Source organism: Haliotis rubra, unplaced genomic scaffold (genome assembly GCF_003918875.1).
Source record: "Haliotis rubra isolate DU_JTF1 unplaced genomic scaffold, ASM391887v1 Scf67, whole genome shotgun sequence".
Taxonomy (NCBI): Eukaryota; Metazoa; Mollusca; class Gastropoda; order Lepetellida; family Haliotidae; genus Haliotis; species Haliotis rubra.
Genome location: NW_025767379.1, coordinates 2,334,640 through 2,357,467, shown reverse-complemented (window position 1 = coordinate 2,357,467; position 22,828 = coordinate 2,334,640). Strand labels below are relative to the sequence as shown.

The window sequence follows — 22,828 nt, the reverse complement described above, 5'->3', positions numbered from 1 at the left end:
TACTTACTCGATGTGCGAGTGTTTTGTATGGAACACCTAGGGAACATTTGCCAAAAAAACACGATAATGCGAGATTATTATTGTAGCCAAAACCCATTCTCACTCTTTCGCATTTTCAACGTGCTTTCAGTGCCAGAGATAGCGAAAACTCGAGAAACCAAATTGTCCCGGCAGTATTCCGTAGTATTGTCTGTTTCTGTACAGTTATCGACAAGGTGTGCCAAGTTTTGCCACCAGGGACGTATGGTTGGGCGCAGGTATCGGATGGCTGGGCGGCTGGGGAGCCTTTACTGTTATTGTTTATTGCAGTCACACATCTTGGAAGTTTGTTTATAAATTCATATTAATAAACACGTAGTTTCATCTCAGTACGATTATCTTGTCGGTCTCTGTTCTCTTCACAAGTTATGCTCGACTTGAGTATAAGTGTCAGCAATACAGATTGTAACTAATTCCTCAATAGTTTGAGAATATTCTTCGAATTAAGTAATGGTTCATTTTCATCTTTATTAAAACTTTGAAAAAAATCAAGACACTTCGTTCAAAATTGGGGCGGTGGGGTAGTCTAGTGGTTAAAGCGTTGGCTCGTCACGCTGAAGACCCGGGTTCGAATCCCCACATGGGTACAATGTGTGAAGCCCATTTCTGGTGTCCCCCGCCGTGATGTTGCTGGAATATTGCTAAAAGCGGCGTCAGTCAGTCAGTTGTTCAAAATTGTGAAATTATAGATATTCTCTTGAAAATTAGTAACAAAACGTTGAAAATTTAAGATACGGAATCCAAGATAAACTGACTTCCCCAATGAATGAACATACTGAAGGCTTTACTTCCTGCTTCTCCTCAACACTGGTGGAGATGATAATATGATTGGTCAAGATAGTATATTGAAATTTCAGGAAAAAGAAATTATATAACTTGCAGCCATTTTGGGGTTTACTAAAACTTTCTCCTACCTGATGCCAGTTTTATATTCTGTCGAGCAATATTTAGCAATGACCTCACAATCTGTCTGTTTTATGTTAAACCTTGTAGCAGCCCTTCAGTGGGTATTGTGTCCACTACTGACCAGCACAGCATACAGCAAGGGATACAGTATTGTAGAACGGCTTTAATTGTGAGATGCACTTTTTAACAATAACTTTTTTCTATTTACAAATGAATATATAGTACACAAAAAGCAACTTGAGAATATGGTGTCTGCAGATAGTGGTTTAAACTTCTGGATATGCCAAAAAACAGATATCCTGAACGATGACATATTGTTGAATAATGTTGACTTTCTAAGTCGATAAACAAGGATGGACTATGTCAAACACATATCCTGGACGATGACATATAGTGCTGAATAATGTTGACTTTGTAAGTCGATACACAAGGATGGACTATGTCAAACAGATATCCTGGACGATGACATATAGTGTTGAATAATGTTGACTTTGTAAGTCGATAAACAAGGATGGACTATGTCAAACAGATATCCTGGACGATGACATATAGTGTTGAATAATGTTGACTTTGTAAGTCGATAAACAAGGATGGACTATGTCAAACAGATATCCTGAACGATGACATATAGTGTTGAATAATGTTGACTTTGTAAGTCGATAAACAAGTATGGACTATGTCAAACAGATATCCTAGTGTTGAATAACGACTTTGTAATGATAAACATATGTCAAACAGTGTTGATAGTGTTAATGTTGACTTTGTAAGTCGATAAACAAGGATTGACTATGTCAAACAGATATGGACGATGACTGATAAGTCGATAAACAGATATCCTGATATCCTGACGATGACATATAGTGTTGAATAATGTTGACTTTGTAAGTCGATAAACAAGGATGGACTATGTCAAACAGATATCCTGGACGATGACATATAGTGTTGAATAATGTTGACTTTGTAAGTCGATAAACAAGGATGGACTATGTCAAACAGATATCCTGGACGATGACATATAGTGTTGAATAATGTTGACTTTGTAAGTCGATAAACAAGGATGGACTATGTCAAACAGATATCCTGGACGATGACATATAGTGTTGAATAATGTTGACTTTGTAAGTCGATAAACAAGGATGGACTATGTCAAACAGATATCCTGAACGATGACATATAGTGTTGAATAATGTTGACTTTGTAAGTCGATAAACAAGGATGGACTATGTCAAACAGATATCCTGGACGATGACATATAGTGTTGAATAATGTTGTTGACTTTGTAAGTCGATAAACAAGGATGGACTATGTCAAACAGATATCCTGGACGATGACATATAGTGTTGAATAATGTTGACTTTGTAAGTCGATAAACAAGGATGGACTATGTCAAACAGATATCCTGGACGATGACATATAGTGTTGAATAATGTTGACTTTGTAAGTCGATAAACAAGACGAGTGTTGAATAATGTTGACTTTGTAAGTCGATAAACAAGGATGGACTATGTCAAACAGATATCCTGGACGATGACATATAGTGTTGAATAATGTTGACTTTGTAAGTCGATAAACAAGGATTGACTATGTCAAACAGATATCCTGGACGATGACATATAGTGTTGAATAATGTTGACTTTGTAAGTCGATAAACAATGTTGACTTTGTAAGTCGATGGACTATGTCAAATATATTTGTTTACTTGTGGATTACTTAAAGCTTTTTTAGGAAATCCCAAGAAAATGTTGTAAAATTATTAAATATGATAAGGGATAAGGGACTGCCACAAGTAATCAGTATTTTTCTAGATATTCACAACTGTCCATATTTAATGCATAAGTTATGAAACTGGTCTTTCCCATGGAACCGTGTCTTATAAAATGTAGAACTGTTTGGAAACGTTGCCTTTGTACATCGATATTTATTATTCTGTTTATACAATGGATTGCAAAAATGGCACGTTCTGGATATTATAGGTACTTTGATGAGAGCCTGTAACAGATATACCACTAACAATCTCAAGCGACTATGTTGTATACTTTTGAAACGTGCGATTCAGCTAAATCATGATTTATTCTATCCCACTCTAAACTCTGTAAAGGAAATCTGTGGTGTTTCTGACAACAAGTACACTAGACTTGTGGCCTGTACGTCACAATCAACACACTTTTCAAAATAAATACGTTGTGTTTTGGAACATTTTCCCCCAACACCAAGTGTGTACTTTCTTTTTTACGTCAGCTTATGTCTGTGTCTGAGATGCGCTGGCTCTAGGTATAATGTATTATAATATACACAAACTTTATGGACAAACTTCTTTATTTCGTGAGTGCGACGTTTGCTTACAGAATCTTGTCCTGTTGTCAGGCAGGAAGAGTACCAGAATTTGTATCGAAACGTCGCACTCACAACATACAGAAGTTAATAACCATCACGTATGGATATATCGTACTTCCCAACTTCAAAAAATGCCACTCAAAGACTGATATATATATATATATATATAATACACATAGTAATGCCACTCAAGGACTGATATATATATATATATATAATACACATAGTAATGCCACTCAAAGACTGATATATATAATACACATAGTAATGCCACTCAAAGACTGATATGTATAATACACATAGTAATGTCACTCAAAGACTGATATATATAATACACATGGTAATGCCACTCAAAGACTGATATATATAATACACATAGTAATGTCACTCAAAAAACTGATATGTATAATACACATAGTAATGTCACTCAAAGACTGATATATATAATACACATAGTAATGTCACTCAAAGACTGATATGTATAATACACATAGTAATGTCACTAACACGGTTGAATACATTCTTCAAAAAAGAAACACATGAGCCATTATTAGAAGAATTTTTTGCGTTAGTTTAAGAGTAATTATTTCATGCAATTTCAAAGGTAAAAATGTGGAAGTTCTCACGTCTATAGACAAAGCGTACGTCAACACAACAGTAGTCTTTATTGTGTTTCTGTTGAATCCACAAGATGGCGTCGAAGTCAGTACTTTGTATAGCTACCATTGGTAGCAATTACTGTTCGGCACTACTTCTAAAACAAGGGAAAAGGTTAAAATATCCGCGTTTTGGCGCTGAAGCTGTATACAATCACACAAAGATGACGTTTTGGAAAGAAATAGTATATTTGCTTTGTTTTTGCCGCAGCTACATTGGTCCATTATTCTCTAAATCACATATGCGTTTCTTTTTTTTGAAGAGTGTATTGCATTTCATGAAACTGTGTGCTCAGTGTTCACTGCAGAAAAATATCCCCCAAATTATTCATGATCCTTATCTTCTTTGTTTCAATATATTTTTAAACAAGTGCATCACGAGATGGCTGAAAATAGTGCGATATGACGTTAAGTTGTCACTCACTCACTCTTTAATACGTACATATTGGTTCGATGCGGGCGTCCTTCTGAAATCAGACATAGATTTCCTCCTCCAGTCTCCGTTGTATAGTATATTTTGAAGATATGTCAGACTCAAAATATACTCAGGGTCTTTTTTCACATATCATGATGTATCTTTTTTTTCACTTACATGCGCGATAGGCGCACAAACCTTAACTTGATCCAATTTGTCTCCGGAGATTAAATTCTACTTTAGTGTACGCCCATTAGTTAACATCATTTATCAAATTTGGAGCAAATCAACAGTTTTAAGCTCACCTGACACAATGTGAAAGCCCGCTTGCCACGCGTTTTACGTCTGTAATGTGATCACCCCGCACGACTAGACAAATGAGTGAGTGAGTGAGTCATACCATTACACGTGGTGTTTTAGAATACCAAGACAGGAAACGACTGATATAGGATTCACACATTGTTTGAGCGGAGACGTGGCCTACTGGTTAAAGTGTTCGCTCGTCACGCCGAAGACCCAGGTTCGGTTCTCCATATTTGTACAGTGTGTGGAGCCCGTTTCTGGTGACCCGACCGCGATATTGCTGAAATATTGCTAAAAGCGGCGTTAACTAACTCACTCGTAATTATAGTTGGGATTTGAACCCGGTCTTTGGCATGAAGATTTGGGGAACTCGGTTTTCCTCCTCCTTTGACAATGAATCCGATTCTGAAGCTGAATTAATCAAAGGGGTCGGATCCCACTTGAAAATCGCCGATATTCTCGATGATTGGCATTCAACTTTGATGCCGTGCAGCATGTTGCCGAAATAAGTGTTATTTGTGTTTTGGGTTGTTGTTTTTGTTTTTGTTTTTTTTTTGTTTCTTTGGGGTTTTTGGGGGTGTTTTTGTTGGGGTTCGGGGGTGTAAACTCAAAACAAAACGACATATTGGTTCGATAGACCATGACACTAAGGGCACTTAAGGCCTGTCGTTATAATCAAGTCGAAATGTTATTAAGTCTTCAAAATTTCAATCCTTCTTTTGTGAGATAAATTGCAGCAAATCTAGTTCTATTGCAACATCTTAATGCAATAAGATATACTCGGTTCATTCTTGCAGATTAGCATTGTTGACATGTTTTCACAACAGTTGGATACAGTTATCTCCAACCTAGCAGGATCCTAGTTGTAACTTCGATACATCCGGGCAATTGAGACAGTGAGGCATGGAAAGAAAGACACAGCACGTAACAATACAGGTCCTGAGGTCCAAAGGTGTTGAGAGACGCCGACACCGACACTGACACCGACATCGACGTCGACGCCGACGCGTATTTACGAATGAAAACCTGTTCTTCAGGGGCGTTGGGGTGGCCTAGTGGTTTAAGCGTCCGCTCGTCAAGCTGAACACCCGGGTTCGATTCCCACATGGGTACAATGTGAGAAGCCCATTTCGTGTGTCCCCCGCTGTGATATTGCTGGAATATTGCTAAAAGCGGCGTAAAGCCATACTCACTCACTCACTTCGAATACGTAGGCAGAAAATATTAGAATTGCAGTGATAAACATTTGTATCACCTCTGTTGACATTTTTACATTTTTCTCCATAATAAGGTGAGCTACAGCGGCGAGGAGTATTTTGAGTTTGTGTGGATGGATGTCAAATGTAATTGAGAGTCTCCCTGAAACAAACCGGCCACTGCTGTCTGGTTCCTAGGAATCCAATGGAACCCTAGACCCCACAACATGATGTACGTTGTTGATGTCAGCCCGCCACGCCATCATCACAGTAGAAATCATATACATCATGCAGTGTTTACGTTATATCATATTCCAGTCAAATTACATCTACAAGCCAAGATATTTTACCACGTTTTATCTTGTTCCAATATTTGCACAAGCGTCTCTTATCAACCAAGTATTTTCAGAACACAGTTAGTGTCATGAAGTCGAAAACAAACTGGATTACAATCTGAATCCGCTATCTCATCTCCATGTTATCTCTCATCAAATATATTTTTTCTTCGGCCAAATATGTGCTCCAAAACATTTGTTGGTTTGTTCTTTAACGCTGCTCAAAGCAACATTCCAGCTATATGGCGACAATCTGTGAATAGTCGAGTCTGGGCAGGACAATCCAGTGATCAACATCATGAGCATCGATCTACGCAATTGGGATACGATGACATGTGTCAATCCCGTTAGTCGCCTCTTACAACAAGCACGAGTCACTGTTTGTTAACGCGGATCTTCAAGGGTGCTGGAAACAGATTGTAGTCAACCCTTATAATAGGTATTAACTTCAGATTGCAGTCAACCCTTATAATAAGGTATTAACTTCAGATTGCAGTCAACCCTTATAATAAGGTATTAACTTCAGATTGCTGTCAACCCTTATAATAAGGTATTAACTTCAGATTGCTGTCAACCCTTATAATAAGGTATTAACTTCAGATTGCAGTCAACCCTTATAATAAGGTATTAACTTCAGATTGCAGTCAACCCTTATAATACGGTATTAACTTCAGATTGCAGTCAACCCTTATAATAAGGTATTAACTTCAGATTGCAGTCAACCCTTATAATACGGTATTAACTTCAGATTGCAGTCAACCCTTATAATAAGGTATTAACTTCAGATTGCAGTCAACCCTTATAATAAGGTATTAACTTCAGATTGCAGTCAACCCGTATAATAAGGTATTAACTTCAGATTGCAGTCAACCCTTATAATAAGGTATTAACTTCAGATTGCTGTCAACCCTTATAATAAGGTATTAACTTCAGATTGCAGTCAACCCTTATAATAAGGTATTAACTTCAGATTGCAGTCAACCCTTATAATAAGGTATTAACTTCAGATTGCAGTCAACCCTTATAATAAGGTATTAACTTTAGATTGCAGTCAACCCTTATAATAAGGTATTAACTTCAGATTGCAGTCAACCCTTATAATAAGGTATTAACTTTAGATTGCTTTCAACCCTTATAATAAGGTATTAACTTCAGATTGCAGTCAACCCTTATAATAAGGTATTAACTTCAACCCAGATTGCAGTCAACCCTTATAATAAGGTATTAACTTCAGATTGCAGTCAACCCTTATAATAAGGTATTAACTTCAGATTGCAGTCAACCCTTATAATAAGGTATTAACTTCAGATTGCAGTCAACCCTTATAATAAGGTATTAACTTCAGATTGCAGTCAACCCTTATAATACGGTATTAACTTCAGATTGCAGTCAACCCTTATAATAAGGTATTAACTTCAGATTGCAGTCAACCCTTATAATAAGGTATTAACTTCAGATTGCAGTCAACCCTTATAATAAGGTATTAACTTCAGATTGCAGTCAACCCTTATAATAAGGTATTAACTTCAGATTGCAGTCAACCCTTATAATAAGGTATTAACTTCAGATTGCAGTCAACCCTTATAATAAGGTATTAACTTCAGATTGCAGTCAACCCTTATAATAAGGTATTAACTTCAGATTGCAGTCAACCCTTATAATACGGTATTAACTTCAGATTGCAGTCAACCCTTATAATACGGTATTAACTTCAGATTGCAGTCAACCCTTATAATAAGGTATTAACTTCAGATTGCAGTCAACCCTTATAATAAGGTATTAACTTCAGATTGCAGTCAACCCTTATAATAAGGTATTAACTTCAGATTGTAGTCAACCCTTATAAGGTATTAACTTCAGATTGTAGTCAACCCTTATAAGGTATTAACTTCAGATTGTAGTCAACCCTTATAAGGTATTAACTTCAGATTGTAGTCAACCCTTATAAGGTATTAACTTCAGATTGCAGTCAACCCTTATAAGGTATTAACTTCAGATTGTATTTTAGCTTCATGTTTGAAGTGGTCATTTACAGTTACTTCCCCTGGAGATAGGGGCGCTGTCGTCTCCGTATTCAATATATCCAAACGTTCGATATCCCGAGGTATTTGAATACTACAGAACGTCAACGCAAGAAAGAAACCCGTCTCGATTATCCGAAATATTCCATTGAGCGTAAAGGGAAAAATACCATTGAAAATTACACGAATGCATCTCTGAAAGTCTGTAACGAAGTCGGGTGTTCGTGAAACCAAAAAACACTCTTCATCCGAAGATGTCATTTAAACCAATAACATTTTACTCCTATTCATCTACGTCCGATTATCCAACGTTCAAACTCTCGATGGAATGAAGAGAAAACAATCCTGGATAAAGGAGGATGATACCTGATTTATCAATTTCCAGGCTTCAGTTCTTTATATCCAGTTATATCAATTACCCTTTGATCAATTACATTATGATTCTGTGGAGACGTTTCAGCCAGCTGAGATTGAAAATACGATGCCATCCAATGATCGAGGGAAAACAAAGTGCTTTGAGCATGCATGTAGATGAGATGTACTATAGCGCTATATGATATGATATTATATGATAGCTATCAGTATACTTCAAGCAGAAACATAATATGAACAGGCTGAATCGGTGCTGGAGCCTACGATTATGGTTCTGACACGACTAAGGGAGGCAACTCGCACATAAAACTACGGCGCCTGTAGCACCTTGATCTTAAACAATAGTATATAGGGCAGCTGTTATGACTTCTTTCAGTGTTATGGTTTATACATGTTTGGGTGTGTAGCTGACTATTCGTATTATCCGACTTTATTCTGAAGGTGTCCTTATATTTAACAGTAAAACAACCAACTCAACTATAAGTGGCAGGACATTAACAGGCCTATAACTGCCTTGTTATGGACCATACCATCAGTGTGGTTGTGTCATGTGATCCTAGAGAATAAATCAAAAAGAAGACCTACTCGAGTCTAGAATAATTTGGCGAATCTTGGTTACCTCGGTTCTAGGCTTGCTCTCGGCTCCATTTGGATTTGTATTAAAGATAAATGTATAGATTTTTGTAAATAAGACAATTATATTTCTGGGACTAAATGTCAGTGTACCATTGCATCACTGTCCCGCCCATTTAACAATTCATTAATGTGCCTGCTAGATAGAACGTGTCTAAATGCGTATGATGCCACTTACGGTTTTTGTTAAATTTGCAGAGCGGCGAGAGAATGCGACATCAGTATCTAGATATACCCTTGTGCTCGTACTATTCATGTCTTTACCCCGGCGATGCTTGTTAAAACATATGGGCGTGGTCGTTCCACGGTTACAGCCTTGGAAGCCGGCTAGGACATGGCTCTGTCTATGGAGGGTAGCCGAAAACAAATGTCATCCCGGGAATAAAGTCAAGTCGATGAATATTTGGGCAGGGCGGGAACCAACAGCGCTGTTTTCTAGACCGTCGGAGATGCCAAATTAACCCATGTTATTTCCTAATGTTCTCAGCTTCTGAGACTATTTTCTTCCTGTGCCGCACATACAGTTGCATCAACCCAAGATGCTGTATGTCTCACCCCGAGCAGTTTCCCTATCATGCTGGTTGTAGTGTATTCACTTCGAGGTGGCAGCCAGGGGGTTGGTCTAAGGAGGGCGGTGTTAGAGATTGGAAATCAGGAGGAATTTTCTCAACTTGATCCGTAACTGACTCGAGATGAGAAATCTACACGTGTTGTCTCTTTTCATAACACTAGGTGCTTTATTAATCATTTTGGAGATGGTGTTGAGGGGATGTTACCTGTTCTCATGTGTCGGGCCCAATTGGTAACGCCGCAGCTAAATATAAGGTTAATTGTCGGTATTTTCCCGCGAGATGTCAAATCATCGACAACAGGGGTTTTCATGTTCTTGCATCTCTTTTTTGTCAAAGATATGAGTCACATATCCAATGACTCGTGTATATAAGTCTACGTGGTCTCGTAGACAGAGGGGCGGTGGGGTAGTCTGGTGGTTAAAGCGTCCGCTCGTCACGCAGAGGATCCTGGTTCGATTCCCCACATGGGTACAATATATATGTGAAGCCCATTTCTGGTGTCCCCCGCCGTGACATTGCTGGAATATTGCTAAAAGCTTTGTAAAACTAAACTCACTCACTCACTCGTAGAGAGTGTCTGTTCGGATAGGGCGCTTTCGCGTTCGGTTTTAAATCAGATTTAGAGCTGTTATAATTTCGTTATATACCTCTGATTTTCCAACACAGTATGTTTATCTCCATTCTACCATAACCGCGTACGTGCGATTTTTAAATAATACATACTGTGTTTGAAAATTAGATGTATATAACGTGATTATTTACCTCTGAATGACTTAAATTGACCAATCAGAATCCAGTATTTACTGAAGTCATGGTAGAATTTTTCACATACGTATTGTCATTATTCCGAGCAAAAACAAAACCATTATTGAAGAAGTTTTTAATTAGGAGATAATCCTATTGTGTTTACATTTTGGAAGTGATTATAATTGGTTGAACGCTGCTAAATGTCATTTAAAACCGAACGCGTTCTACCATGACATATGCACCATGAATAAAAGGCGTTTGAAATATGCACTCATTATCCTTGCGTAGTGTTTTGACACTACGCGCAGTGAACCGGCTCTCAGAAGTGGTTATTGAAAATTTTTCACTTCTAATTTTTTAGTAACAGCCAATCAAAAACGATCATACTTAAATGTCATGGTAGAACAGATAATGACGTCACATGGTATCATTGTTCACACGACGTAAAATCGTAAAATCAGTCAAGTCTATATCGAAAGACTTTTTTTGCTAAATCTATACGTCGTCCCCTACCTAATCAGTCATATACACCTATACGGCTACACATGAAACAAGCAAGAAACGGTCATTCAGTGGTGATGTGCTTGCTATGGTATCAAATAGTATGGATTTGGACCTTTGCATTTTTTCGGCGACTTTTTTTCAAACTTGCTAAGTTGGTGAAGTTTCTTTTGATTCTTTTCCCCAGTATCACGGTTGTACACAAGAACACCGTATCTGTTTCCGTACATATAGCAGACCTTCACTCCACCTGTGGGGAATCGTGTTCTCGAAGTGTCAAACAAGTAACATGCAACATAAGGAGGGGGTTCGGTAGTGGCAGGCGACCCTAGACTGAGACAAATATTTTTTTCTTCGGAGATTTTGGGTATATTTATTTCAACGTTTTTCAATTATTTGTTGAATGCTAAGATTTCATTCGCTGAGTGAGTGAGTGGGCTTCAGTGATGCTGACGTTGTATCAGTGTTACTGTGTAGCCAGCAATGTTATCGAGAGGGAGTACACACGTATACGATGCTATGTTACTACTACTGTTAGTAGCAGCATGCAAATGGTGAAAATGGAACTGGACCAACTCATGAACCCTGGGTGAATAGGTTAAGTCTAAAGGCATCGATTTGTTAGGTTGTACCATTTAATCCTCATCATAGTAATCCAAATTTATGGCGACACCTCCTGAAATAACAATAAAAATATGCACCAAAGACCCATTTCGATACAGCTAAAACATTTTGGAGTTAACTTCAGGTTCATTTGGTCATTGTTTATTGAGTCAGCAACAGTTGTGGGAGATGTGACAAAACAGGTAGTAGCAACAGCAACGGTAACAGCAATGGTAGCAGCAACAGCAGAAGACTACCAACTTATTGTGTTAACAGGATCTGAGAGCTTTTATTGTTAAATGAATCATAAAGATTGTTTCTCAGATATCGGTGGTTTAAAGCCATTATCTGCAATCACTTGAGTGATGAATTTAGCCGAATCTTTTGGTATGCGTGGTCTCGCAGGGTCCGAGAAGTTGACGTAATGAAGGCCGAACTTCTCCGAGTATCCCCGAGTCCACTCGAAGTTGTCCATCAAAGACCATGACGTGTAGCCCTTCAGATTACACTCATCGAGACGGACAGCTGGAAACAGAGGCAATAGACAACTTCAGTAGGGTCGGTTTCAGAGTGAGAGAGCTTTTAGCAACATTCAAGCAATATCACAGCGGGGGACTCCAGAATGATTTTCAGAGCGGGAGGTTGTTGATTGGATCTCCGGCCACGTCAAACCATGGGGACACACTGGCTGGTTTGGGATTCCACGTTAAACGTTAAACAGCATTTGTACGTAATACAGGGTTACTGGAATAGATGAGGTGCGTCTCTCTCTCTCTCTCTCTCTCTCTCTCTCTCTCTCTCTCTCTCTCTCTCTCTCTCTCTCTCTCTCTCTCTCTCTCTCTCTCTCTCTCTCTCTCTCTCTCTCTCTCTCTCTCTCTCTCTCTCTCTCTCTCTCTCTCTCGGGTGGTCGGGTGGTCAGACTCGATGACTTGGTTGACACATGTCATGAAAATTGTGTAGATCGATGCTCATACTATTGATCAATGGAGTGCCTGATCCACACTTGATTAAATACAGGCCGCCGCCATATAGCTGGAATATTACTGAATGCGGCGTTAAACAGCAAACAAACGTTTCGCGCTCTGGGAATATGGTCCATTCACTAGATCATGGAGTCGTGTATGGATATTTGTTTATCAGGCCCGTATATTTCACAGACGTTTCAAACACTTAAACCCTATCCGGTTTAAGGGAGTTGAAGGTTCCGGATAAACTGGACTTCACTGCATTAACATGAATAAGCTTTGTTGATGTAATCACCCTTCAACATCTCATCCAGATAGTCTCTGTAGTAGTTGACTCTGTAGAAGTCGTGCAAGCTGCCGTTGTTGTCGGACACGCCGTTCTCGGTAACATAGATGGGCATGTTGTCGTACGTCACCTTAAGCCAATTCAACACGGCACGTGCTCCTTTTGGTGTGTACCGCAACCACGAGGACCCGGATCTAGGAAACAGGAACTGACGTCACCACCAGAACCGAACGAAAATCAGAGTCTCGCCTTTTCGAAAAATCATTGAATGTGTGTGATAGGTGCAAGTATATTTTGTCGTAAATAGTAAAACCTAGACCTTGCTACATGAGGCCTATTGATATTTCAGGTTATAGATTATGAGGTACATATAATAATGTATTTTGTACAGTGTGAATCCAAATAAATCATGAATGTGAATGATTAGGAAGATGTCTAAAAACGTGTTGTTAACTCAGGAGATACCAGTATGTATAATACCTGAACACTTTATGGATTGTGTATATTCCACATAATCAGATATTACATATATTCCCTGACTGGACCCTGTAACACACATACGCCTAATTGTCCTGGTTGGATACAGGATGGAAGGGACGCCATACAAAAACAGCGAGATTCACGTGATAAACACGACCTGGAAAACTGTACAGATTGCTGTCATAGCATTTTAGACGTCATGACTTACAAAGTGTAATGATCACTGAGCCGAGCGCGTTACAGAATGTATGGGAACTCTGACTGAGTCGCATATGTCATTGATCGGTGGCGAGTTAAGAGTTTACGGAAACGTACGACTGATCGGAAGTAATGGCTCGCCCGTTTCCGTGACATACACACAGATCATCTATCGGCTTATCTCGAAATGACACGAGTTGGTGACCAATGATGACGAACGGTGACGAATGATATTCCGGTGTCTACGATTTTGTGTAGGTACATGTATTTTGGGGTAATGGTAGTACTTGGGCCATTTAGGGTCCTTTTCGGAGAACACATCCTGGTCTGCGTGGTAGCTCGGGGGGTTGTATGGCATGACCTTGGGGGACGTCAGGCTCGACGTGTAGTAGTTCAGTCCCAAGAAGTCGGCGGTGCCTAGGACGGTGAAGAACGGCTGTGAGTGATTAGTCAGTGTTTCCAAAAACGTATATACGACTTTGGTGAGTCATCATTATCATTATCATTAGACTGTCCCGTCAAGAGGCTGCTGAATGAATTATGTAGTCAGACTCGGTGACCTTATTGAGTGCGAGTTGGTCGTTACTCGGCTCACTGGTCAAAACACGAGTATTAACATTACGCTATTGTAGACTCAGAACGTTGCTGGGTGTATCTAAAACGATGATATCCCTCACCGTTGATCCACCTCTTCTCGTCATCTGTGAAGTGCGGGAGTCTGGACGTGGTGAGGCCTTCCTGTCTACTCTTCATGTCCACCTGGGATCTCATCACATCCGGGTACTCGCCGTTCACAGTGATTGGATGAGCAAACCAGCCATGTTCAAACTGATTGGCCCGTTCCGCTGCTTCCCGATCAGCTGCACTGCTGGGGTCTTTGGGCTGGTTGAACACCATACTCAGAGTTATACCTACCTGACCTGCATACAAGTAATGATAATAATCATGAACCATCATCATCATCATCATCATCATCATCATCATCATCATCATCACATCATCACCATCATCATTATTTCAATTATTGTTGGTTGATGGCATACTATCGTACCCCAATGGCACAGTTCATGTTTCATGATATCGATCACTGGATTGTCTACCGTCAAAGACCTTCAGTATTCCTAACGTTAAACAACAGACAATTGTCTAAGAACTTTCAGTTATGACAGACGATAGGTGATGACGTTCAGTTTTGCTTTATATGGTTGGTTTTGTTTGTTTTACGACGTATTCAGCAATATTCCAGCTATATGATATATGATATATTTTTTATTTTTTTAATATATTTTTTTTTTTATATATTTCTTCTGCTTTATAGAATAGTAATCATGGTTACCTGACCTTTCTGAAATGCCCTGAACTCCTGGTCGTACAGCCTGTAGACGCTGGCGTGGCTCTTGATGATGTTGTGGGCCACGACGTAGGGGTAGGTGCCGGGTTTGTTGAGTCCCGGGGCTTTTGTTCCGTCACCGTAGCCACCGACAGCCACAACCACGGGTTCATTGAATGTAATCCAGAACTTAACCTGTTCAATAAACACCGAAGAGCTCCTCTTATCTGGCATGTATGTCAGTATAGGTCTATACGTCGTCATTACTGATAGGAGTTGAACTTGTCGAACTTGTTGAGTTGAATATTCTGGTCGACTGATTAGACAGATTACAATTTGACACAGTTGCCAGAAAAACAGAATGGTGATTAAACCTTCCGGGTACTTTCTGGGACTGCTCCTCCAGGAATAATCAACATAAGATCGAGCACACATATGATGCACCAAGTCCACATTATCAACCCGATCAATGCATAATTGGACCAATGGATCTGTGCACACTCAAAGTGCTATATTATCTTCCTGGGGAGCATACAACCCGATATCTATTTAGGCTCCAGAAGGTTAACACTCACTTTACCATGTCATCCTACTGGGTACCCAGATTGAAAACAGAGACATATTTCGAACACACTCATTTGCCAGATACCTCTAACAGGTATTTCGGTGTGAGGTAACTCAGTCACTCACTCACTCACTCAAACTCACTCACTCACTCACATTCCCTTAATTCACATATATTATTTTGGTTTTGTTAGAATTATATCTTACTCGATCACCAAAGGTTTTGAAGCACAGCTTGGCGTAGCCGGTGAAGAGATCGACGATGTCTCCGTTCAACCAGCCCCCGATATCCTCAACGGCTTGAGGAAGGTCCCAGTGGTACATCGTTACCATTGGTTGGATTCCATTTGCAAGGAGCTCGTTAATTAGTCTGTTATAGTAGTCCAGTCCTGATTGGTTGATGACAGTACCACTCCCATAAGGCATCACCCGTGGCCATGATATTGAGAACCGGTAGTGGGACACCTATTATGACATAAATGGTTGCCATTTGTGACTGAAACTTTAGTATCGGCGAGATACGCCACGCATTAACTCGTCTTCTCTATTTAATCATGCAGCCACGAATATCCGGGTTAGCATTGGTCTTCAGCAACCAAGGATTGTCGTAAGAGGCATCTAAGTCAAAACATTGGTTAAAAAATTAGTCTCGTTTCCTGTTGACTGGGTTCCGTCCTGTTGCGCAACTTAGTACAATAACCAGTCCAGAATTTTGAGACCAATCCATTTAACTGGATACATAAATATTAATCAGTATTATTTGATACCTTTAGGCACTCGTATATTGCAACACTATGCACCTTGTAATCCTTGCAAACATGTCGTGCAGCGAGCTCTGTCGTACAGCGAGCACTGACAAACAGAAACCTGGAAAATCTCAAAACGCTAGAACAGTTTGGCGATCTGGTACGGACTTGATATCATATCAATCACATTGTTACAGAACTAGACTGAATAAGCGCAAAAAAAAACACATAACAGGTGTAACCAGTGACCCAGATGAATTGTGAATCATTTTACGACCCAAACAAACAGGGGCAGTCTGTGACGTCATAGTTAAGGTCATGCTGCCTACACCTCGCCATAAAATATAGAAATACGATGTTGTTAAACTTTATAATTAAAATTCAGTTGTAAATACCATTTTCTTATGAAACAAGGAATTGGAATTCAGTGTAACCATAGTTGTTTGTGATGTCTATTTTCACCTTCACACGAGAAAATTCAGATCGGCTGAAAAGTAGGTCATTGTCTGAATGGGTTAATGAGATTCATGTTTCGGTTTGATCGGGTGGTCAGGCTCGCTGACTTGGTTGACACATGTCATCGTATCCCAACTGCATATATCGATGCTCATGATGTTGATCCCTGAATTGTTGATCCAGGCTAGATTATTTACAGAGGAATATGTTTACGCCATATAGATGTAACATTGCAGCGATAAACAACAAACAAACAAACAAACAATGCTGAGAGTTTTCCTTAAAATAGCAACCTAATCACGCACCCACTCTCTCAGTCATTGAACTCTAGTTGGTGCAAATAGTGGTGTTGGTAGCCTGGTAGTTGAAGCGTTCGCTCGTTACGCCATAGGGGGGCGGTGGGGTAGCCTAGTGGTTAAGGCGTTCGCTCGTCACGCCATAGGACCGGGTTCGATTCTTCAACATGGTTACAACGTGTGAAGTCTTTCTTGCTGACATGAAAGACTTGAACTCAACCGCACACTCACTCACTCAAACCTAAGGAGAGTGTGAACGTACCCCCAGTGATTTGAGTAGCTGTACATCCTCCTGGTACTTATGGTAGCTGTCGCAGGAGATGTCGCCCGTGGCGCCGCCCACAATCTTCCCAGGTTCCCTCACGTACACATCCCAAATGCTGGGACCTTTCCCTAATCAGGGGATATAATACACTATATCATCCAAAACTGTGTTCCACAGGAGATATTGCTTGTGTGAGATCAAACGATATCTCTGGTATTTGTAAGTTTATCAACTCGTGGTGATATATTTGATATCAAAAGACACTCGGGTGAGATTCTCTATTTAACAGATTCTGTCAGATATCCGTTGGTAACTCTCTTGTTTAAAAAAATAAATAATAACTCAAAACAAGAAAAGGATCACTTCATTTCACATTACTATAATAATTCTGTCAGGACAGAATAACTACAGTATGTTAAAGAATGGATGGTCCTTAACTTCTTTTAATATTGAATGTTTACAAATGGATTCTTTGGACACCTTTTCCTTTAAGTTTCAGTTACAAGCCTTATTTGTAATAGACAGTAGGACGGAGAAACACTGTCATTCAAGCTACAGTCTTTGTGGTCAATGGTCAGTCGGGCCGTACGATTTGAGCTGCGATTGGATCCCCGACGAGTGTCGTATGTAGGTTATTATGTGGCTCATGTCCGACTGTGATTTGTATGCAGGGCATGATCCAGCATACTGCCTGATACTTTTGAATGCATGGTGTTATCTAGTTCATAGCCGAGTCATATTTGTCAGTATGGTATTATCAGGGTTTATATGTATTTTGATCAGTATTTTACGGAAGAAGTTTTCTTGTATTGATGAATATCCAGCTACACATTCAAGCTCCCTGTCCCATTGACTCTGCAATAATTGGCCTGGGAAAAAACTAAATTGTCACTCACTCCCTCAAACACTCATACACTCAGTCGCACAAACTAGCGTACCGTCTTCGTTCCAGGCCCCTTCTATTTGGTAGGCCGCTGTCGCAGTGCTCCACAGGAACCCGTCAGGAAAGGTGCCGTAATAGAAGTCATCCACGTACTTCCTGGAAGCTTCGTATCCTGATAGCAGCAGCAGCAGTAACGACACTAAGCACACACACGTCGACATCGTTAATACATCACTGACACTCTAATCTAATGCTGGCGCTGAGTCGACATCTGCATGTCTCCCATGAACAGCCTCGTTTTTACATTTGGGTCAAAGGTTACATCCGGAATACTTATGCTCTATGTAAATAGACAGTTGAACGTACAATAACAGGAATAAGAAAGTCATTTCGATGCTCGACAGTCCCATGGCCAATGTGGGGTAGCAGCACTGTGATCGGTCTGTGTCGTCAGTTCAGTGTTCTATATAGGGTAGCAGCACTGTGATCGGTCTGTGTCGTCAGTCCCGTGTTGTATGTTATAAGGGTAATGCAATTTTTGAGGGCATTATCATTTGCAGAATGATAATGCCCTCAAAAATAGCATTCCCCTTATAATTGCTAAAATACATGGAATTTGTGTTGAAAATAAAAAGGAAACAATGAAGGAATTTGACTGTAAGTTTACCCAAATCAACTTCTGACCGGGTTGACTGCCCGAATGGAATTACGTCATCGACCAATTCAAGTGACGTCACCACAACAGAAAGTGACGATATTCGACCTTGGCATTTGACTAGACCATAGCCTGCAACATGTCAAACTATGTCAGTGTTCGGTTTTGGTCCATCAACAGCCTTAATAGTGCAATTGTTAAGGTTAGCACCAACAAGAAAGCCAATATTACCGCTATTTAAAGCGGGAATTCGGGTTGCTTGGACTTGTTTGACCCAGAATATCTGCCAGTCGAAAGCCAATTAATGTCGAATGAACCGTAAGCCCACGCACCCACTATGACGTCACTTGACAACATAACTGATAGTGGCCCGTCGTTAAGGTTGAGCGGTCCAATATCATTTGCAGCGGCCCGCAAATTTCTGATAATGTGAGGGCCGTTTCATGATAATTCCATGTACTTTAGCTATAAAGGGTAGCAGCACTGTGATCGGTCTGTGTCGTCAGTCCTGTGTTCTATACAGGGTAGCAGCACTGTGATCGCTCTGTGTCGTCAGTCCCGTGTTCTATATAGGGTAGCAGCACTGTGATCGGTCTGTGTCGTCAATCCCGTGTTCTCTATAGGGTAGCAGCACTGTGATCGGTCTGTGTCGTCCATGTTCTATATAAGGGTAGCCCGTGATTCTATATAGGGGGTAGCAGCACTGTGATCGCTCTGTGTCGTCAGTCGTGTTCGTAGCAGCCGTGTTCTATATAGGGTAGCAGCATGTTCTGTGACTGTGACCGCTCTGTTCTGTGATGGGATATGTTCCCATAGGTAGCTCTGTGTAGCGGGTTCCATGTTTTATATAGGGTAGCAGCACTGTGATCCCTCTGTGTAGCGGGGTTCCATGTTCTATGTAGGGTAGCAGCACTGTGATCGGTCTGTGTAGCGGGGTTCCATGTTCTATGTAGGGTAGCAGCACTGTGATCGGTCTGTGTAGCGGGGTTCCATGTTTTATATAGGGTAGCAGCACTGTGATCAGTCTGTGTAGCGGTGTTCCATGTTCTATGTAGGGTAGCAGCACTGTGATAATAATAATAATAATAATAATGCACATTTATAATGCGCCTTTTCCACACCCTTGGGTATGCTCAAAGCGCTACAAAGATGAAGATGGGTGAAGTTATGAGAAGTATACTGAGAAAAGGTGGGTTTTCAGTTTTGCTTTAAAACTATCAAAACTGTCAGAGTCTTTGATGTCATATGGAAGAACATTCCAGAGGGCCGGTGCTGTGTAGGAGAAGCTGCGGTGTCCGAAAGATTTCAGTTTGTAGGAGGGTATCACAAGAAGATTCTGAGAGTTGGAACGGAGACTGCGGGCAGGTACATATGGGTGAAGCAGGTCAGAGAGGTAGGAAGGGGCCAAGCCATGGAGACATTTGTACGTCAGGGAGAGAATTTTGAAATCGATTCTTGCCTTGACTGGAAGCCAGTGGAGTTCTTTAAGGACAGGAGTGATGTGGACACGTTTAGAAGTTCTACTGATAATGCGGGCAGAGGTGTTTTGAATCCTCTGCAGTTTATCAATCAGATTGGAGTTGATGCCAGAAAGAACACTGTTACAATAGTCGAGCCTGGATGTTACTAGAGCTCGAACAAGGGCTTGAGTTGGTGCAGAAGTCAAGTACTGGCGAATGTTGCTGATCGACCTGAGATGGAAGAAGCATGTTTTGCTCACTTGGTTAACATGGGCATTGAACGTCAAAGAAGAATCAATGTGAACGCCAAGATTCCTCACAACATCTGATGGACGGATATCCGCATCTGCAACTTTGAGGGTGACAGCATCCACCTTGCTTAGTTGTTGTCTTGTGCCCACAAGGAGTGCTTCGGTTTTCGTGTCATTCAGCTTGAGCTTGTTTGTAGTCATCCATGACTTTATGTCTAGTGTACAGTCAGCAATTCGTTGAAGAGACTCATTCAACTCTGATGGGTGAAACGATTCCAGAAGCTGGGTGTCATCAGCATAAACATGGTGAGACATATCATGATCACTGACAATGTATCCAACATGCCCTGTGTACAACACAAACAGAACCGGGCCAAGAACCGATCCTTGGGGCACTCCACAGGAGACAGCCGCAGTTGGAGAGCGCTCTCTGCCCACAAGGACCGATTGATGCCGACCTGTCAGGTAAGAGGAAACCCACTGAAGGACAAGGTCACTCAGTCCATAATGATGCTGCAATCTAGTCAGGAGTTTAGGGTGGTCAACGGTGTCGAAAGCCGCGGATAAGTCCAACATGACCAGAGCTGAAATCTTACCCTCGTCAGTGGCACGTTGAAGTTTGTCAGTTACATGAAGCAGTGCAGTCTCTGTACTGTAGTACTGCCGGTAGGCAGACTGGAATGAATCAAGGAGATCATGACTTAACAGATGTTCTTTGAGACAGGAGTGAACTGCTTTCTCAATGATTTTGGATATGAAAGACAAGTTTGAGACAGGCCGAAAGTTTCTCAGATCTTGAGGATCCAAGCCAGACTTTTTTCAATAGTGGTCTGACCACCGCCCCTTGAAACTGTTTGGGAACAGACCGTTCTGAAGACTTATATTGACAATCTTAGTGATGGGTGAAATCAGTAGGTCCAGATGCTTTATTAGAAGTTTGGTTGGAATGGGGTCAGAGTCACAAGAAGTGGGTTTTGATGAACGAATGAGTTGTTCTATTTCTGGGACTAAATGTTCTGAAATGTGACAGGGGTCACCTGCAAACATTGGTTCACTGTAATCGCCATCACAGGCAAGACCATGACGAATTTTCTCAATTTTTGCGATAAAGAAGGAATTGAACGAGTTTGCCAGTTCCTTCTGTTCCTCTGCTGGAGACTGAGTATCTTGTTCTCGTCCCTTTCCAAGCAGTTTGCCCATGAGCCGATAAAGGGATGCTGGCTTACCCATGCTGTCGGTTATGCTCTTGAGACAATAGTTCCTTTTAGCCGAAATAATCAGTCGTCTGGTATCATTGCAACACTGCCGATATATTTCCCGATGTATTTCTAGCCGAGTACTGCGCCATTTTCTCTCTGCTCTGCGCCGTAGACACTTCGAGTGACGTACAGCCTCGTCATACCATGGGGCATGAGGACGAAGGATAACCGCTCTGTGTTATCCTTCGTGTAGCGGGGTTCCATGTTCTATGTAGGGTACCAGCACTGTGATCGCTCTGTGTAGCGTTGTTCCATGTTCTATGTAGGGTAGCAGCACTGTGATCGGTCTGTGTAGCGGGGTTCCATGTTCTATGTAGGGTAGCAGGACTGTGATCGGTCTGTGTGATCGGTCTGTGTAGCGTTGTTCCATGTTCTATGTAGGGTAGCAGCAGCACTGTGATCGGTCTGTGTAGCAGGTGGTTCCATGTTCTATGTAGGGTAGCAGCACTGTGATCGGTCTGTGTAGATCGGTTCCTGTGTAGCAGCACTGTGATCGGTCTGTGTAGCGGGTTCCATGTTCTATGTAGGTTCCATGTTCTATGTAGGGTAGCAGCACTGTGATCGGTCTGTGTAGCGGGGTTCCATGTTCTATGTAGGGTAGCAGCACTGTGATCGCTCTGTGTAGCGGGGTTCCATGTTCTATGTAGGGTAGCAGCACTGTGATCGGTCTGTGTAGCGGGGTTCCATGTTCTATGTAGGGTAGCAGCACTGTGATCGCTCTGTGTAGCGGGGTTCCATGTTCTATGTAGGGTAGCAGCACTGTGATCGGTCTGTGTAGCGTTGTTCCATGTTCTATGTAGGTAGCAGCACTGTGATCGCTCTGTGTAGCGGGGTTCCATGTTCTATGTAGGGTAGCAGCACTGTGATCGCTCTGTGTAGCGGGGTTCCATGTTCTATATAGGGTAGCAGCACTGTGATCGGTCTGTGTCAGCAGCACCTGGATCGCTCTGTGTCCGTGTTCCATGTTCTATGTAGGGTAGCAGCACTGTGATCGCTCTGTGTAGCGGGGTTCCATGTTCTATGTAGGGTAGCAGCACTGTGATCGGTCTGTGTAGCGTTGTTCCATGTTCTATGTAGGGTAGCAGCACTGTGATCGCTCTG

General features: G+C 41.1%; 1 protein-coding gene across 1 annotated transcript; it reads right to left on the bottom strand.

The window, feature by feature from the left end:
• Positions 1 to 11,779: 11,779 nt before the first annotated feature.
• Positions 11,780 to 18,372, bottom strand: LOC124257727 (lactase-phlorizin hydrolase-like). The gene is made up of 8 exons (XM_046691861.1): positions 18,158 to 18,372; positions 17,217 to 17,347; positions 15,664 to 15,921; positions 14,904 to 15,087; positions 14,240 to 14,482; positions 13,850 to 13,979; positions 12,894 to 13,078; positions 11,780 to 12,158 (listed from the first exon to the last, which is right to left on the bottom strand). Exons 1-8 carry the CDS (start codon positions 18,321 to 18,323, stop codon positions 11,938 to 11,940), a joined length of 1,518 nt encoding a protein of 505 aa, XP_046547817.1. The 5' UTR covers positions 18,324 to 18,372; the 3' UTR covers positions 11,780 to 11,937.
• Between the last annotated feature and the right edge of the window lie 4,456 nt (positions 18,373 to 22,828).

Coding starts and splice junctions, on each gene's coding strand:
- LOC124257727 (XM_046691861.1), bottom strand. CDS start 18,323: ATGTCGACGTGTGTGTGCTTAGTGTCGTTACTGCTGCTGCTGCTATCA. Junction 14,483..14,903: donor GTTCAGGGCATTTCAGAAAG/GTCAGGTAACCA, acceptor ACTTGTATGCAG/GTCAGGTAGGTATAACTCTG. Junction 13,079..13,849: donor AAGGACCCTAAATGGCCCAA/GTACTACCATTA, acceptor CCTGTTTCCTAG/ATCCGGGTCCTCGTGGTTGC.